Here is a 19,665-nt window from a genome sequence, read left to right on the forward strand (position 1 = left end):
ACACCGTGGGTGTACCAGTCGGTGTGGGTTCACTACGGCTGGCCGGCGGTCGGGCTCCCGGCGACCAGCATCCCGGCGCCGGGAGCCCGACCGCCGGCTTACCGACAGCTTGGCGAGTGCAAATGAGCCCCTTGCGGGCTCGCTGCGCTCGCCACGCTACGGGCACGGTGGCGCGCTACGCGCGCCACACTATTTTATTCTCCCTCTATGGGGGTCGTGGACCCCCACGAGGGAGAATAAGTGTCGGTATGCTGGCAGTCGGGCTCCCGGCGCCGGTATACTGAGCGCCGGGAGCCCGACCGCCGGCAAACAGAAGACCACCCGTCGGTGTATGTGTTCCCTTCTCTGCCTCTCTTACCCAGGGTAATGAGAATAATAAGAAGGAGAGGAGTAAGAACTATACTCATTGTTCCGGGTTGGCCAAGAAGAGCTTGGTACCCAGAACTCCGAAATGATCTCAGAGGACCCATGGCCTCTGCCGCTCAGACAGGACCTGCTGCAGCAGGGGGCCTGTCTGTTCCAAGATGTACCGCGGCTGCGTTTGACGGCATGGCGGTTGAACGCCGGATCCTGAAGGAAATGGGCATTCCGGAGGAAGTTATCCCTACGCTATTTAAAGCTAGGACAGAAGTGAACGCAAACCATTATCACCGCATATGGCGGAAATATGTTGCGTGCTGTGAGGCCAGGAAGGCCCCAAAGGAGAAATTTCAGCTAGGTCGATTTCTGCACTTCCTACAGTCAGAGGTGCCTATGGGCCTAAAATTGGGTTCCATGAAGGTCCAGATTTCGGCTCTATCTATTTTCTTCCAAAATAGAACTGGCTTCACTGCCTGAACTTCAGACTTTTGTTAAGGGAGTGCTGCATAGTCAGCCCCCGTTTGTGCCTCAAGTGGCACCATGGGATCTCAACTTGGTGTTGGATTTCCTGAAGTCGCATTGGGTTGAGCCACTTAAATCCGTGGAGCTACAATACCTCACGTGGAAAGTGGTCATGCTGTGGGCCTTGGCGTCGGCCAGGCGTGTATCAGAATTGGCGGCTTTGTCATACTAAAGCCCTTATCTGTATTTTATATGGATAAGGCAGAATTGAGGACTCGTTCCCAATTCCTTCCTAAGGTGGTATCAGTTTTTCAGGTGAACCAACCTATTGTGGTGCCTGCGGCTACTTGGGACTTGGAGGATTCCAAGTTACTGGACGTAGTCAGGGCCCTGAAAAGTATATGCTCCAGGAAGGCTGGAGTCAGGAAAACTGACTCGCTATTTATCCTGTATGCACCCAACAAGCTGGGTGCTCCTGCTTCTAAGCAGACTATTGCTCGCTGGATCTGTAGCACGATTCAACTTGCACATTCTGCGGCTGGACTGCCGCACCCTAAATCTGTAAAAGCCCATTCCACGAGGAAAGTGGGCTCTTCTTGGGCGGCTGCCCGAGGGGTCTCGGCTTTACAACTTTGCCGAGCTGTTACTTGGTCGGGTTCAAACATTTTTGCAACAGTCTACAAGTTTGATACCCTGGCTGAGGAGGACCTAGAGTTTGCTCATTCGGTGCTGCAGAGTCATCCGCACTCTCCCGCCCGTTTGGGAGCTTTGGTATAATCCCCATGGTCCTTACGGAGTCCCAGCATCCACTTAGGACGTTTGAGAAAATAAGATTTTACTCACCGGTAAATCTATTTCTCGTAGTCCGTAGTGGATGCTGGGCGCCTATCCCAAGTGCGGATTGTCTGCAATACTTGTTTATAGTTATTGCTTAACTAAAGGGTTATTGTTGAGCCATCTGTTGAGAGGCTCAGTTATATTTCATACTGTTAACTGGGTATAGTATCACGAGTTATACGGTGTGATTGGTGTGGCTGGTATGAGTCTTACCCGGGATTCAAAATCCTTCCTTATTGTGTCAGTTCTTCCGGGCACAGTATCCTAACTGAGGTCTGGAGGAGGGTCATAGTGGGAGGAGCCAGTGCACACCAGGTAGTCCTAAAGCTTTCTTTAGTTGTGCCCAGTCTCCTGCGGAGCCGCTATTCCCCATGGTCCTTACGGAGTCCCAGCATCCACTACGGACTACGAGAAATAGATTTACCGGTGAGTAAAATCTTATTTTTTTTTTTTTCTTCCATTGGAAAAGGCATTGGTAATCCAGTCGATGGTTTGGGATGTCCTGAAACCAACCCGGATATTAGTGCATCTATGCATTTGCCTGTCTTACGAACTAATTCAGTACAGCAGGTTTCATGCAAGACCCTTCCAGCTCAATCTGTTGGACAAATGGTCCGGATCGCATGTTCACATGCACCAGAGGATCCGTCTATCGCCAAAGGCCAGGATCTCCCTTCTGTGGTGGCTACAGACTTCTAACGAAATTGAGGGCCGATGATTCGGGATTCAGAATTGGTTTCTGTTAACGACAGATGCAAGCCTCAGAGGTTGGGGAGTGGTCACCCAGGTGGTGCAGTTTCAAGGAAGATGGTCAAGTCAGGAAGTCGTACTTCCAATCAACTTTCTGGAACTCAGGGCTATATACAATGCCCTTCTGCAGGCGTCATATCTTCTTCAAGATCGGGCCATTCAGGTTCAGTCGGACAATGTGACAGCAGTGACGCGACAGGGCGGAATGAAAAGCAGAGTAGCAATGTCAGCGGTATCAAGAATTCTCCTCTGGGCAGAAAAACCCACTGTGGCGATGTCGGCGGTCTGCATCCCGGGAGTAGACAACTGGGAAGATTTCCTCAGCAGACACTACCTGCACCCGGGGGAGTGGGGCCTTTACCCGGAGGTGTTCAGGTGCTTGACACGTCGATGGGGATGTCCACAAATCGACATGATGGCCTCTTGTCTCAACAAGATGCTCAAGCGGTATTGTTCCAGGTCGAGAGACCCACAGGCAGTGACGGTGGATGCTGTGACACGGCCTTACAGCTCTGCCAAGCAGCTACTTGGTTGGGTTCAAACATGTTTGAAAGTTCTACAAGTTCGATACTTTGTCCTCTGAGGACCTTCAGTTTGGTCAATCAGTTCTGCAGGAACCTCAGCACTCTCCCACTCGGTTGGGGAACTTCAGGACTTCGCCATGGTAATAAATGGATCCATAGTATCCACTAGGACGTAAGAGAAAATAGGATTTTAATTACCTACCGGTAAATCCTTTTCTCGTAGTCCGTAGAGGATACTGGGCGCCCGCCCAGCACTTCGTTCTTCCTGCACTGTTACATAGTTAAGTATTCTGGTTGGTTCAGCTGTTGCTGTTCCTGTTTCAAGTTTGGTTAGCATGACTTTCCTCTTGTTCTGTGTGTGCTGGTTCGGAATCTCACCACTATCCTTTTATCCTTCTCTCAAAGTATGTCCGTCTCCTCGGGCACAGTTTCCTAGACTGAGTCTGGTAGGAGGGTCATAGAGGGAGGAGCCAACACACACTATCAAATTCTTAAAGTGCCCATGGCTCCTAGTGGACCCGTCTCTATACCCAATGGTACTAAATTGATCCCCAGTATCCTCTACGCAGGGGTGGGGAACCTTTTTTTTTTTACAGAGGGCCATTTGGATTTTTATAAAATCCTTCGGGGGCCATACAAAAATTCTCAACTTAAAAAATTACCCTACCCCCCAGTAGGTCTGCCCCTTAGAGGTACTGCGCCAAAAAAATGGGTGTGGCGAGTTAAAATGGGACGTGATACACACATGCCCCAAATAGTGCAGTGCCAGATCCACAATTGCCCCCACAGTGCCAGGTATACAAATGCCCCTCACCGTGCCAGGTATACAAATGCCCCTCACCGTGCCAGGTATACAAATGCCCCTCACCGTGCCAGGTATACAAATGCCCCTCACAGTGCCAGGTATACAAATGCCCCTCACAGTGCCAGGTATACAAATGCCCCCCACAGTGCCAGGTATACAAATGCCCCCCACAGTGCCAGGTATACAAATGCCCCCCACAGTGCCAGGTATACAAATGCCCCCCACAGTGCCAGGTATACAAATGCCCCCCACAGTGCCAGGTATACAAATGCCCCCCACAGTGCCAGGTATACAAATGCCCCTCACAGTGCCAGGTATACAAATGCCCCTCACAGTGCCAGGTATACAAATGCCCCTCACAGTGCCAGGTATACAAATGCCCCTCACAGTGCCAGGTATACAAATGCCCCTCACAGTGCCAGGTATACAAATGCCCCTCACAGTGCCAGGTATACAAATGCCCCTCACAGTGCCAGGTATACAAATGCCCCTCTCAGTGCCAGGTATATAAATGCCCCTCACAGTGCCAGGTATATAAATGCCCCCCACAGTGCCAGGTATACAAATGCCCCCCACAGTGCCAGGTATACAAATGCCCCTCACAGTGCCAGGTATACAAATCCTCCCCTCCCCCTGTGCTGCTTACCGCTGCTGCATTCGGCGGCTTTTCTCGTGTGTCAGAACAGTGAGGAGAGTGCGGCTGTCGGGCGGCGGCATGTAGGACTTCAAACCAGCCGCCGGTTCGAGAGCCAATCAGAGCTTGCGGACCGGCAGCCGCTGCTCCTGATTGGCTGCCGGTCCGCGAGCTCTGATGGGGTCACGAACCGGCGGCTGGTTTGAAGTCCTACACGCCGCCGCCGCCGCTCTCCTCCCTGTCCTGACAGCTGAGACACGCTGCCGCCGGACTGAGCGGCAGCGTGTCTCACTGAAAGAAGTGGGTGGGCCGGAGCAAACGGCTTCGCGGGCCTTATACGGCCCGCGGGCCGGAGGTTCCCCACCCCTGCTCTACGGACTACGAGAAAAGGATTTACCGGTAGGTAATTAATATCCTATTTTCTAAAGTGCTGGCATATTACCCAGCGCTGTACATTAATGGGACGATGATGCCAACAAACTGTACAGTGACATAAGGTAAAGACATCCCTGCCCACGTGAGCTTGCAATCAGACAGGTGTGGGAGGAAGGATATGCAGAAGGCAGCTGGTGGTGGGAAAGTGTAGGCGGTTACTGTAAGGCTGATGCGTTATCGGCCACCAATCGTATAGCTGGCATTGTTGTGTAGCTGCCAGTGGTGGGACGGGCAGGTTGTGTGACAACAGTGGAAGGTGGAGACATAACATGTGCATCGGTCATTGATGTTCTGTAGCTTCTGTGCTGCGTGAGCCTTCTTGTCAGCTCAGAGCAGCAGAGGCTTCTGCAAGAGGGACTATAGGTAGGTCCAGTGGCTGAACAGCCTGACCCTTGCCTTTGTGTGAGGACTCATCTGTACTGCTCTGTAATTAGTTTGGCTGAGCTGCATTTTCCTAATAGGTCGCTTCATACCACAGTGTGTGGCCGAGTGGAGATACAGGTGCTGGGTGGCGCCTCTATCTTTCATACAAGCGAGACTCAGAGATTTTGCCTCCAGTCTACAGAGATTGTGTGTGTGTAATATTCCTTTCAGATCTACTTAAAAATCCCGGGTTTTTGTGTGTGAACGCGCATCAACCTGTGATTTAGGTAGTTCTGAATGCAGACGTGACCCTGCTCCAGACCAGGGTCACTGAGCTGAGCCCTGGGACTTTTCCACCGTGCTAGACCCGGCAATTTCCCAGGTCTGATGTCTGAAAGGGGTATAAGTCAATGGAAGAAATACTCCATTATTTGTTAGTAGCAAGTGGTACAGCCGACAGTGTGTTTGCGAAGGAAAACATTGATGCCTGGATGAAACGTCGTGTGTGTGTGTGTGTGTGTGTGTGTGTGTGTGTGTGTGTGTGTGTGGCACAAGCACTTCCTGTGTGTGTGTGTGGTACAAGCACTTCCTGTGTGTGTGTGTGTGTGTGTGGTACAAGCACTTCCTGTGTGTGTGTGTGTGTGGTACAAGCACTTCCTGTGTGTGTGTGGTACAAGCACTTCCTGTGTGTGTGTGTGTGTGTGTGTGTGTGTGTGTGGTACAAGCACTTCCTGTGTGTGTGTGTGTGGTACAAGCACTTCCTGTGTGTGTGTGTGGTACAAGCACTTCCTGTGTGTGTGTGTGTGTGTGGTACAAGCACTTCCTGTGTGTGTGTGTGTGGTACAAGCACTTCCTGTGTGTGTGTGTGGTACAAGCACTTCCTGTGTGTGTGTGTGTGTGTGGTACAAGCACTTCCTGTGTGTGTGTGGTACAAGCACTTCCTGTGTGTGTGTGGTACAAGCACTTCCTGTGTGTGTGTGGTACAAGCACTTCCTGTGTGTGTGTGTGTGTGTGTGTGTGTGGTGCAAGCACTTTCTGTGTGTGTGTGTGTGTGGTGCAAGCACTTTCTGTGTGTGTGTGTGTGTGTGTGGTGCAAGCACTTTCTGTGTGTGTGTGTGGTGCAAGCACTTTCTGTGTGTGTGTGTGTGGTGCAAGCACTTTCTGTGTGTGTGTGTGGTGCAAGCACTTTCTGTGTGTGTGTGTGTGGTGCAAGCACTTTCTGTGTGTGTGTGTGTGTGTGTGTGTGTGTGTGGTGCAAGCACTTTCTGTGTGTGTGTGTGTGGTGCAAGCACTTCCTGTGTGTGTGGTGCAAGCACTTCCTGTGTGTGTGGTGCAAGCACTTCCTGTGTGTGTGTGTGGTGCAAGCACTTCCTGTGTGTGTGTGTGGTGCAAGCACTTTCTGTGTGTGTGTGTGTGTGTGGTGCAAGCACTTTCTGTGTGTGTGGTGCAAGCACTTTCTGTGTGTGTGTGTGGTGCAAGCACTTTGTGTGTGTGTGTGTGTGTGTGTGGTGCAAGCACTTTCTGTGTGTGTGTGTGTGTGTGTGTGGTGCAAGCACTTTCTGTGTGTGTGTGTGTGTGTGTGTGTGGTGCAAGCACTTTCTGTGTGTGTGTGTGTGTGTGTGTGGTGCAAGCACTTTCTGTGTGTGTGTGTGGTGCAAGCACTTTCTGTGTGTGTGTGTGGTGCAAGCACTTTGTGTGTGTGTGGTGCAAGCACTTTCTGTGTGTGTGTGTGTGTGTGTGTGGTGCAAGCACTTTCTGTGTGTGTGTGTGTGTGTGTGTGGTGCAAGCACTTTCTGTGTGTGTGTGTGTGTGGTGCAAGCACTTTCTGTGTGTGTGTGGTGCAAGCACTTTCTGTGTGTGTGTGGTGCAAGCACTTTCTGTGTGTTTGTGGTGCAAGCACTTTCTGTGTGTGTGTGTCTGATGCAAGCACTTTCTGTGTGTCTGATGCAAGCACTTTCTGTGTGTCTGATGCAAGCACTTTCTGTGTGTGTGGTGCAAGCACTTTCTGTGTGTGTGGTGCAAGCACTTTCTGTGTGTGTGGTGCAAGCACTTTCTGTGTGTGTGGTGCAAGCACTTTCTGTGTGTGTGGTGCAAGCACTTTCTGTGTGTGTGGTGCAAGCACTTTGTGTGTGGTGCAAGCACTTTCTGTGTGTGTGTGGTGCAAGCACTTTCTGTGTGTGTGTGGTGCAAGCACTTTCTGTGTCTGATGCAAGCACTTTCTGTGTGTGTGTGTCTGATGCAAGCACTTTCTGTGTGTGTCTGATGCAAGCACTTTCTGTGTGTGTGTGTCTGATGCAAGCACTTTCTGTGTGTGTGTGTGTGTGTGGTGCAAGCACTTTCTGTGTGTGTGTCTGATGCAAGCACTTTCTGTGTGTGTGTGTGTGTGGTGCAAGCACTTCCTGTGTGTGTGGTGCAAGCACTTCCTGTGTGTGTGGTGCAAGCACTTTCTGTGTGTGTGTGTGTGTGTGGTGCAAGCACTTTCTGTGTGTGTGTGTGTGGTGCAAGCACTTTCTGTGTGTGTGTGTGTGTGGTGCAAGCACTTTCTGTGTGTGTGTGGTGCAAGCACTTTCTGTGTGTGTGTGTGGTGCAAGCACTTTCTGTGTGTGTGTGTGTGTGTGTGTGGTGCAAGCACTTTCTGTGTGTGTGTGGTGCAAGCACTTTCTGTGTGTGTGTGTGTGGTGCAAGCACTTTCTGTGTGTGTGTGTGTGTGTGTGTGTGTGTGTGTGTGGTGCAAGCACTTTCTGTGTGTGTGTGTGTGTGTGTGTCTGATGCAAGCACTTTCTGTGTGTGTGGTGCAAGCACTTCCTGTGTGTGTGTGTGTGTGTGGTGCAAGCACTTTCTGTGTGTGTGTGTGGTGCAAGCACTTTCTGTGTGTGTGTGTGTGTGTGTGTGTGGTGCAAGCACTTTCTGTGTGTGTGTGTGTGTGTGTGTGTGTGTGTGTGGTGCAAGCACTTTCTGTGTGTGTGTGTGTGTGTGTGTGTGTGTGTGTGGTGCAAGCACTTTCTGTGTGTGTGTGTGTGTGGTGCAAGCACTTTCTGTGTGTGTGGTGCAAGCACTTTCTGTGTGTGTGGTGCAAGCACTTTCTGTGTGTGTGGTGCAAGCACTTCCTGTGTGTGTGTGGTGCAAGCACTTTCTGTGTGTGTGTGTGGTGCAAGCACTTTCTGTGTGTGTGTGTGTGTGGTGCAAGCACTTTCTGTGTGTGTGTGTGTGTGTGTGTGTGTGTGTGTGTGTGTGTGGTGCAAGCACTTTCTGTGTGTGTGTGTGTGGTGCAAGCACTTTCTGTGTGTGTGTGTGTGTGTGTGTGTGTGGTGCAAGCACTTTCTGTGTGTGTGTGTGGTGCAAGCACTTTCTGTGTGTGTGTGTGTGTGTGTGTGTGGTGCAAGCACTTTGTGTGTGTGTGTGTGTGGTGCAAGCACTTTTTTTGTGTGTGGTGCAAGCACTTCCTGTGTGTGTGTGTGGTGCAAGCACTTCCTGTGTGTGTGTGTGTGTGGTGCAAGCACTTCCTGTGTGTGTGGTGCAAGCACTTCCTGTGTGTGTGGTGCAAGCACTTCCTGTGTGTGTGGTGCAAGCACTTCCTGTGTGTGTGTGTGGTGCAAGCACTTCGTGTGTGTGTGTGTGTGGTGCAAGCACTTTCTGTGTGTGTGTGTGTGTGTGGTGCAAGCACTTTCTGTGTGTGTGTGTGTGGTGCAAGCACTTTCTGTGTGTGTGTGTGTGTGTGGTGCAAGCACTTTCTGTGTGTGTGTGTGTGTGTGTGTGTGTGTGTGTGTGTGTGGTGCAAGCACTTTCTGTGTGTGTCTGATGCAAGCACTTTCTCTGTGTGTGTGTGTGTGTGTCTGATGCAAGCACTTTCTGTGTGTGTGTGTGTCTGATGCAAGCACTTTCTGTGTGTGTGTGTCTGATGCAAGCACTTTCTGTGTGTGTGTGTGTGTGTGTGTGTGTGTGGTGCAAGCACTTTCTGTGTGTGTGTGGTGCAAGCACTTTCTGTGTGTGTGTGTGTGTGTGTGTGGTGCAAGCACTTTCTGTGTGTGTGGTGCAAGCACTTTCTGTGTGTGTGTGTGTGTGTGGTGCAAGCACTTTCTGTGTGTGTGTGTGTGGTGCAAGCACTTTCTGTGTGTGTGTGTGGTGCAAGCACTTTCTGTGTGTGTGTGTGTGTGTGGTGCAAGCACTTTCTGTGTGTGTGTGGTGCAAGCACTTTCTGTGTGTTTGTGGTGCAAGCACTTTCTGTGTGTGTGTGTCTGATGCAAGCACTTTCTGTGTGTGTGGTGCAAGCACTTTCTGTGTGTGTGGTGCAAGCACTTTCTGTGTGTGTGTGTGTGTCTGATGCAAGCACTTTCTGTGTGTGTGGTGCAAGCACTTTCTGTGTGTGTGTGTGTGTGTGTGTGTGTGTGTGTCTGATGCAAGCACTTTCTGTGTGTGTGGTGCAAGCACTTTCTGTGTGTGTGTGTGTGTGTGTGTGTGTGTGTCTGATGCAAGCACTTTCTGTGTGTGTGGTGCAAGCACTTTCTGTGTGTGTGTGGTGCAAGCACTTTCTGTGTGTGTGTGGTGCAAGCACTTTCTGTGTGTGTGTGGTGCAAGCACTTTCTGTGTCTGATGCAAGCACTTTCTGTGTCTGATGCAAGCACTTTCTGTGTGTGTGTGTCTGATGCAAGCACTTTCTGTGTGTGTGTCTGATGCAAGCACTTTCTGTGTGTGTGTGTGTGTGTCTGATGCAAGCACTTTGTGTGTGTGTGTGTGTGTGTGTGTGTGTGTGTGTGTCTGATGCAAGCACTTTCTGTGTGTGTGTCTGATGCAAGCACTTTCTGTGTGTGTGTGTGTGTCTGATGCAAGCACTTTCTGTGTGTGTGTGTCTGATGCAAGCACTTTCTGTGTGTGTGTCTGATGCAAGCACTTTCTGTGTGTGCGGCGGTACAAGCACCTCACATGAGAGTACAGTCTGTGCTGTTACTATGGCAGGCGTACAGGCAATAAGAGCCTTCTCTAGAGGATTCTTCCAGCATCAATCTAAAATCAAATTAAGTGCCTGCATAGAAAGGATTACCCGTCACAGGTCCCTCAGGAGGCAGACGTCTGCGTTACTCTCGCTGGGCTGATTGCTTTATTCAGCAGGATGACTGGGCCCCGCGTTGCTCCGCTCTTTGTTCTGCTCCTGATTTATTCAGCCAGTTTGATTTGGGAAAATCTCCACTTCCAAAAGGACCCAAAATCTAATTGCTCTCTTGTTTATTCAGCAGCGGCCAGTTGTTGTGTGCGGACAGGGAGTCTGGCATTTGGAAGTTGTTTGCTAAGCCGAAATAAGAAATGTGATTTATTGAGCAGCATGAGTTCTACTTACCAGCACGTAACCGCGCTTCTGTTTGCAGAGCGACTTATTAGCTGTGGAATTCTTAAATATTTTGCCTTTTTAACGGCTTTTCACGACAAACTGCTTCTTAGGGCAGCGCGTATGTAAAGCCATTTCTGATGTTGTAGTCAGAGACTAAGGAGGCAGCCTGCAGATTTCCTGGCCCTGTTTTGCTGGCTCCGGTAACTTTATCACAGTTATTGTCTGTATAAATTATTAAGAATTAGTGTTCCTTAGCCGTTGTGTATGGACCTCTCATACTGCACACACTAAAGGTCCGTTACATGACAGGCACTAAGGATAACCCTGCTTTAGCACCGCTCTCATTCTGCAGTGTGTGCTTAATTTATAATTCACCGTAGAAATAAGTCAATTTAAAAAATAACATGAAGCAGCCGTGCCCGTGGTTGGGTAATCCACTGACTGTTCCTTGGTCTTGTTATTTCTCTGACGTCCTAGTGGATGCTGGGAACTCCGTAAGGACCATGGGGAATAGCGGCTCCGCAGGAGACTGGGCACAACTAAGAAAGATTTAGGACTACCTGGTGTGCACTGGCTCCTCCCTCTATGCCCCTCCTCCAGACCTCAGTTAGAATTTTGTGCCCGGCCGAGCTGGATGCACACTAGGGGCTCTCCTGAGCTTCTAGAAAAGAAAGTATAAATTAGGTTTTTTATTTTCAGTGAGATCTGCTGGCAACAGACTCACTGCTACGAGGGACCGAGGGGAGAGAAGCGAACCTACCTGCTTGCAGCTAGCTTGTGCTTCTAAGGCTACTGGACACCATTAGCTCCAGAGGGATCGAACACAGGCCCAGCCTCGGTCGTCCGGTCCCGGAGCCGCGCCGCCGCCCCCCTTGCAGAGCCAGAAGCAAGAAGACGTTCCTGGAAATCGGCGGCAGAAGACTTCAGTCTTCATTAAGGTAGCGCACAGCACTGCAGCTGTGCGCCATTGCTCCCCATGCACACCACACACTCCGGTCACTGATGGGTGCAGGGCGCTGGGGGGGGGGGGCGCCCTGGGCTGCAATGAGTACCTTACTTGGCAAATTACCACATAATATAGTCATTAAGACTATATATGTGTAAAATCCCCTGCCATAACTTTCCATAAAAAAGCGGGAGAAGTCCGCCGAAAAAGGGGCGGAGCTATCTCCCTCAGCACACTGGCGCCATTTTCCCTCACAGCTCCGCTGGAAGGACGCTCCCCAGGCTCTCCCCTGCAGTTTCCAGACTCCATAGGGTAAAAAAGAGAGGGCGGCACTAAATTTAGGCGCAATCTATGTAATATTAGCAGCTATAGGGGAAAAATCACTGTGTGTAGTGTGAATCCCTGCATTATATAGCGCTCTGGTGTGTGCTGGCATACTCTCTCTCTGTCTCCCCAAAGGACTTTGTGGGGTCCTGTCCTCAGTCAGAGCATTCCCTGTGTGTGTGCGGTGTGTCGGTACGGCTGTGTCGACATGTTTGATGAGGAGGCTTATGTGGAGGCGGAGCAGGTGCCGATAAATGTGATGTCACCCCCTGCGGGGTCGACACCTGAATGGATAGACATGTGGAAGGAATTACGTGACAGTGTCAACTCCTTACATAAAAGGTGTGACGACATAGCAGATGTGGGACAGCCGGCTTCTCAGCTCGTGCCTGCCCAGGCGTCTCAAAAGCCATCAGGGGCTCTAAAACGCCCGCTACCTCAGATGGCAGACACAGATGTCGACACGGATACTGACTCCAGTGTCGACGATGATGAGACTAGTGTACATTCCAATAGAGCCACCCGTTACATGATTACGGCAATGAAAAATGTGTTGCACATTTCTGATATTACCCCAGGTACCACAAAAAAGGGTATTATGTTTGGGGAGAAAAAACTACCAGTGGTTTTTCCCCCTTCTGATGAATTAAATGAAGTATGTGAAGAAGCGTGGGCTTCCCCCGATAAGAAACTGGTAATTTCTAAAAAGTTACTAATGGCGTACCCTTTCCCGCCAGAGGATAGGTCACGTTGGGAGACGTCCCCTAGGGTGGATAAAGCGCTCACACGCCTGTCAAAGAAGGTGGCACTACCGTCTCCGGACACGGCCGCCCTAAAGGAACCTGCTGATAGGAAGCAGGAGGCTAGCCTGAAGTCTGTTTATACACACTCGGGTATTATACTGAGACCAGCTATTGCTTCAGCATGGATGTGCAGTGCTGCAGCTGTGTGGTCAGATTCCCTGTCAGAAAATATTGATACCTTAGACAGGGACACTATATTGCTAACCATAGAGCATATTAAAGACGCAGTCTTATACATGAGAGATGCACAGAGGGATATTTGCCGGCTGGCATTTAAAATAAACGCAATGTCCATTTCTGCCAGGAGAGGATTGTGGACTCGGCAGTGGACAGGAGATGCAGATTCTAAAAGGCACATGGAAGTTTTGCCTTACAAGGGTGAGGAGTTGTTTGGGGATGGTCTCTCGGACCTCGTTTCCACAGCGACAGCTGGGAAGTCAGCATTTTTACCCCATGTTCCCTCACAGCCAAAGAAAGCACCGTATTATCAGGTACAGTCCTTTCGGCCCCAGAAAGGCAAGCGGGTTAGAGGCGCGTCCTTTCTGCCCAGAGGCAGAGGTAGAGGGAAAAAGCTGCAACATACAGCCAGTTCCCAGGAACAAAAGTCCTCCCCCGCTTCCTCTAAGTCCACTGCATGACGCTGGGGCTCCACAGGCGGACCCAGGTACGGTGGGGGCCGTCTCAAGAACTTCAGCAACCAGTGGGCTCGTTCACGGGTGGATCCCTGGATTCTACAGGTAGTATCTCAGGGGTACAAGCTGGAATTCGAGACGTCTCCCACTCGCCGTTTCCTCAAATCTGCCTTGCCGACAGCTCCCCCGGACAGGGAGGCAGTGCTGGAGGCGATTCACAAGCTGTATTCTCAGCAGGTGATAGTCAAGGTACCCCTCCTTCAACAAGGACGGGGTTACTATTCCACAATGTTTGTGGTACCGAAACCGGACGGTTCGGTGAGACCCATTTTAAATTTAAAATCTTTGAACACTTATATAAGAAGGTTCAAGTTCAAGATGGAATCGCTCAGAGCGGTGATTGCAAGCCTGGACGAGGGGGATTACATGGAATCACTGGACATCAAGGATGCTTACCTGCATGTCCCCATTTACCCTCCTCTCCAGGAGTACCTCAGATTTGTGGTACAGGACTGTCATTACCAATTCCAGACGTTGCCGTTTGGTCTGTCCGCGGCACCGAGGGTATTTACCAAGGTAATGGCCGAAATGATGATACTTCTTCGGAAAAAAAGAGTTTTAATTATCCCGTACTTGGACGATCTCCTTATAAAGGCGAGGTCCAGGGAATAGTTGTTCATCGGAGTAGCACTAGCTCGGGAAGTGCTACAACAGCACGGCTGGATCCTGAATATTCCAAAGTCGCAGCTGGTTCCTACAACGCGTCTACTGTTCCTGGGGATGGTTCTGGATACAGAACAGAAAAAAGTGTTTCTCCCGGAGGAGAAGGCCAAGGAGTTGTCGTCTCTGGTCAGAGACCTCCTAAAACCAAAACAGGTGTCGGTGCACCACTGCACGCGAGTCCTGGGAAAGATGGTGGCTTCTTACGAAGCAATTCCATTCAGAAGGTTCCATGCAAGGATCTTTCAGTGGGATCTGTTGGACAAGTGGTCCGGGTCGCATCTTCAGATGCATTGGCTGATAACCCTGTCTCCAAGGGCCAGGGTGTCGCTGCTGTGGTGGCTGCAGAGTGCTCATCTTCTAGAGGGCCGCAGATTCGGGATACAGGACTGGATCCTGGTGACCACGGATGCCAGCCTTCGAGGTTGGGGGGCAGTCACACAGGGAAGAAACTTCCAAGGACTATGGACAAGTCAGGAGACTTCCCTACACATAAATATTTTGGAACTAAGGGCCATTTACAATGCCCTAAGTCAGGCAAGACCCCTGCTTCAACACCAGCCGGTGCTGATCCAGTCAGACAACATCACGGCGGTCGCCCATGTAAACCGTCAGGGCGGCACAAGAAGCAGCATGGCGATGGCAGAAGCCACAAGGATTCTCCGATGGGCGGAAAATCATGTGTTAGCACTGTCAGCAATGTTCATTCCGGGAGTGGGCAACTGGGAAGTAGACTTCCTCATCAGGCACGACCTCCACCCGGGAGAGTGGGGACTTCATCCAGAAGTCTTCCAAATGATTGTACACCGTTGGGAAAGGCCACAGGTGGACATGATGGTGTCCCGCCTCAACAAAAAGCTAAAAAGATATTGCGCCAGGTCAAGGGACCCTCAGGCGATAGCTGTGGACGCTCTAGTGACACCGTGGGTGTACCAGTCCCTCCTTTGCCTCTCATACCCAAGGTACTGAGAATAATAAGAAGGAGAGGAGTAAGAACTATACTTGTGGTTCCGGATTGGCCAAGAAGAGCTTGGTACCCAGAACTTCAAGAAATGATCTCAGAGGACCCATGGCCTCTGCCGCTCAGACAGGACCTGCTGCAGCAGGGACCCTGTCTGTTCCAAGACTTACCACGACTGCGTTTGACGGCATGGCGGTTGAACGCCGGATCCTGAAGGAAAAGGGCATTCCGGAGGAAGTCATCCCTACGCTGATTAAAGCTAGGAAGGAGGTGACCGCAAACCATTATCACCGCATATGGCGAAAATATGTTGCGTGGTGTGAGGCCAGAAGGGCCCCAACGGAGGAATTTCAGCTGGGTCGATTTCTGCACTTCCTACAGTCAGGGGTGACTATGGGCCTCAAATTAGGTTCCAGATTTCGGCTCTGTCGATTTTCTTCCAAAAAGAACTGGCTTCACTGCCTGAAGTTCAGACGTTTGTTAAAGGAGTGCTGCATATTCAGCCCCCTTTTGTGCCTCCAGTGGCACCTTGGGATCTCAACGTGGTGTTGGATTTCCTTAAGTCACATTGGTTTGAGCCACTTAAAACCGTGGAACTAAAATATCTCACGTGAAAAGTGGTCATGCTGTTGGCCTTGGCTTCGGCCAGGCGTGTGTCAGAATTGGCGGCTTTGTCATGTAAAAGCCCTTATCTGATTTTCCATATGGATAGGGCGGAATTGAGGACTCGTCCCCAATTTCTTCCTAAGGTGGTATCAGCTTTTCATTTGAACCAACCTATTGTGGTGCCTGCGGCTACTAAGGACTTGGAGGATTCCAAGTTGGTGGACGTAGTCAGGGCCCTGAAAATCTATGTTTCCAGGACGGCTGGAGTCGGGAAAACTGACTCGCTATTTATCCTGTATGCGCCCAACAAGCTGAGTGCTCCTGCTTCAAAGCAGTCTATTGCTCGCTGGATCTGTAGTACGATTCAACTTGCACATTCTGCGGCTGGACTGCCGCATCCTAAATCTGTAAAGGCCCATTCCACAAGGAAAGTGGGCTCTTCTTGGGCGGCTGCCCGAGGGGTCTCGGCTTTACAACTTTGCCGAGCTGCTACTTGGTCGGGTTCAAACACGTTTGCTAAGTTCTACAAGTTTGATACCCTGGCTGAGGAGGACCTTGCTTTTGCTCATTTGGTGCTGCAGAGTCATCCGCACTCTCCCGCCCGTTTGGGAGCTTTGGTATAATCCCCATGGTCCTTACGGAGTTCCCAGCATCCACTAGGACGTCAGAGAAAATAAGAATTTACTCACCGGTAATTCTATTTCTCGTAGTCCGTAGTGGATGCTAGGCGCCCATCCCAAGTGCGGATTGTCTGCAATACTTGTATATAGTTATTGCCTAACTAAAGGGTTATTGTTTGGAGCCATCTGTTTGAGAGGCTCAGTTGTTATTCATACTGTTCACTGGGTATAGTATCACGAGTTGTACGGTGTGATTGGTGTGGCTGGTATGAGTCTTACCCGGGATTCCAAATCCTTTCCTTATTGTGTCAGCTCTTCCGGGCACAGTTTCCTAACTGAGGTCTGGAGGAGGGGCATAGAGGGAGGAGCCAGTGCACACCAGGTAGTCCTAAATCTTTCTTAGTTGTGCCCAGTCTCCTGCGGAGCCGCTATTCCCCATGGTCCTTACGGAGTTCCCAGCATCCACTACGGACTACGAGAAATAGAATTACCGGTGAGTAAATTCTTATTTTCTCTCTTATTCCCTTTTTATGTCATTTGCACCTTCCTGTCACTCCACATGGGAAATTATAGCATGCTGACATCAGGTCCCATATTAAATGTCCTAGATTATTTACGTAGTGCGGCTGGTAGCATTTACCTTGTCAGACTTACCCCGCCGTCCTGTGTTCTTATGGTAAGCTGCGCTGTTTCTCCTACGTCTATATACCGCAGTGTTAGTAGTGTTCTGCAGAGTAGTCTATAAAGTGACTGTCTGTGTGTATACAATAAATCGCATATCATAAACACCCACTGCCAAAGGTAAGACCCTGAAATGTCGGCATGTACTGACATTCTGCTTTCACAGCAGCCTGTGTCCATGTCACCGTCCTGCCACTAGGGTGCGCTCTGTCCTTCCTCTCATACAGATAAATATATTGCTACTTTGTCTTGCAGGGGTATAGACAAAAGGACTCGTATATTGCAAGTCAGGGTCCATTGCGCCATACCATAGAGGATTTCTGGAGAATGATTTGGGAGTGGAAATCCTGTTCTATTGTCATGTTAACAGAGCTGGAGGAGAGGGGACAGGTACAGTAATTCCTGCCAAAATGTAGTAATTGCCCCGAATAATGGAAAAATTATACAGCAGCTCCATGGTGGTTCAGTATTGTATGTTATCTTGGCGCAATAATTTCTCCGAGTTTAATTGCATAATTACTTCACAAATATTTTATGACGGAATAATTATTCATGCTGCTTCATAGCCCATAAAGTGTTTTCTCTCCCTCGGTGGCAGCCATTTTATCGTTTGAGCCGGTATTAATGACCGTGCTATCTGCTTGGTACACTAGCGCCGTTGCTGAGGTACGAGGCACTTTGTTCCTAGTAAATTGGTTGCCTGATCCTACAAAATGGCTACGCAGTTGTCAACTATCCTCTGTTACCCCCACAATATGCCGACTCCCATCTATGAAATGGCGCAGCCCGTTGTAACGGACTTGCCCGTTTCGCTGACTGAGTGCCCTACCCGTATACGCTGCTTCTATCTGTGCTTCTTTTTATTATTATTTCACTAATGTTTCCTGTAATCCCTGCAGGAGAAGTGCGCACAGTATTGGCCGTCAGACGGCAACATGTCCTTTGGCGACATAACCATAGAGCTGAAGAAAGAGGAGGAGTGTGACAGCTACACGGTGCGAGATCTTCTGGTCACCAACACCAGGGTGAGAACTTCTTGATGTCTCCCTCGTGTCATGTTTTCCTGCTATGTCGCCAATATTCCTGGTTATGTGTAATGGAAGATGAGAATCGCTTGTTTCCATCCCTGTACACCAGTCACCTGCACGTATGCCGCCAATTTGTTCCCTAGGAACCGGCACTTCACTTGGCTGTAAAGGGCCTTCATGGTGATACTAGTTCCCTCAGCTGTATTTGCTCCTGCTGTGTGTAGGGGACAAGGGTACATTCTAATAGTTCTGTGGGGAGCTTCCAACACGAGTGGGTGGCTTTCATTGGCTGCCGCAAGCAATGACTGCAACTTTCATTGGCTGCCGCAAGCAATGACTGCAACTTTCATTGGCTGCCACAAGCAATGACTGCAACTTTCATTGGCTGCCACAAGCAATGACTGCAACTTTCATTGGCTACTGAAAGCAATGGAGGTGGTGTTCATTCACGAGTGGGTGGCTTTCATTGGCTGCCGCAAGCAATGACTGCAACTTTCATTGGCTGCCGCAAGCAATGACTGCAACTTTCATTGGCTGCCGCAAGCAATGACTGCAACTTTCATTGGCTGCCGCAAGCAATGACTGCAACTTTCATTGGCTGCCGCAAGCAATGACTGCAACTTTCATTGGCTGCCGCAAGCAATGACTGCAACTTTCATTGGCTGCCGCAAGCAATGACTGCAACTTTCATTGGCTGCCGCAAGCAATGACTGCAACTTTCATTGGCTGCCGCAAGCAATGACTGTAACTTTCATTGGCTGCCGCAAGCAACGTTGTTGGCTTTCAGTGGCTGCCGCAAGGAATAACTGGTTGTCTGTGACTTTCTGTTCAATAGGTATGACACCACTTCCCAGTGAATATTCACTTGTTTCTGGTATTTTGGGGATTATTTTAAGTCTCTGATTTGTCTATGTGGAGAGGGCACTAAGTCACCACATTGTTAGTCTTGTGTTATAACGCACTTTAACCTGCTGCTTCTTTCAAACAGGAGAACAAAGCCCGTCAGATCAGACAGTTCCACTTTCACGGGTGGCCGGAGGTTGGGATTCCCACCGATGGGAAGGGAATGATAAATATCATCGCAGCTGTGCAGAAACAGCAGCAACAATCTGGGAATCACCCAATCACCGTACACTGCAGGTGAGTAGCCATGCTCTGTACAGGTAACAGCCACGCCTAGTATACTGGAGGATGTCCATAGGTACACTGCAAGTGATACGTCACAGCTGCTAATAATAATCAGACGTGTGGTTATGTATCCTTAACCTGTCAGAGCCGAATGAATGGTATCTAGGGCCTAATTCAGACCTGATCACAAAAGCAAAATGTTTCTTTAAAGGGCAAAACCACGTGCACTGCAGGTGGGGTAAATGTAACATGTGCAGAGACAGTTAGATTTGGGTGGGTTGTTTTGTTTCTGTGAAGGGTAAATACTGGCTGCTTTACTTCAACACTGCAATTTAGATTTGTTTGAACACACCACACCCAAATCTAACTCTCTCTGCACATGTTACATATGCCCACCCCTGCAGTGCACATGGTTTTACCCATTAGAGGAAGATTTTGGTTTTGCGATCCATGCAGAATTAGTCCCCTAGTTTGTTCGGTGGTGAAACCATTTTCTGTATTTGCATAAACCTTCCCATGAACAGGACTCCAGGCTCTGAGAACGGGGACCTAGGTTCTTTTTCAGAGTTTGCTGTAGGTGTTCTATTCTCTCACCATATACAGGTGCGTGCGAGAGAAGATGGGCCTTGTATTTTATTTTAAAGGAAATAAAGTTGAGCAGTGTTTTGTGGGGTTTTTATGTGCAGTGAAAACAAGATAAAGATCCGTAGGCGCTACAGACAC

The 19,665-nt window shown here is 49.8% G+C and overlaps 1 protein-coding gene across 2 annotated transcripts in view; it reads left to right on the plus strand.

Moving 5' to 3' along the window:
* The window catches only part of PTPRA (protein tyrosine phosphatase receptor type A), a 223,626-nt gene that overhangs the window by 196,335 nt on the left and 7,626 nt on the right, over window positions 1–19,665 (plus strand). For both annotated transcript variants that reach the window (XM_063925332.1, XM_063925333.1), the window contains 3 exons: window positions 17,042–17,176; window positions 17,686–17,811; window positions 18,803–18,954. In XM_063925332.1, the coding sequence (XP_063781402.1) occupies window positions 17,042–17,176; window positions 17,686–17,811; window positions 18,803–18,954 (413 nt within the window). The remainder of the gene's footprint in view (window positions 1–17,041; window positions 17,177–17,685; window positions 17,812–18,802; window positions 18,955–19,665) is intronic.

This window comes from Pseudophryne corroboree, chromosome 1 (assembly GCF_028390025.1).
Source record: "Pseudophryne corroboree isolate aPseCor3 chromosome 1, aPseCor3.hap2, whole genome shotgun sequence".
NCBI classification, from domain to species: Eukaryota; Metazoa; Chordata; class Amphibia; order Anura; family Myobatrachidae; genus Pseudophryne; species Pseudophryne corroboree.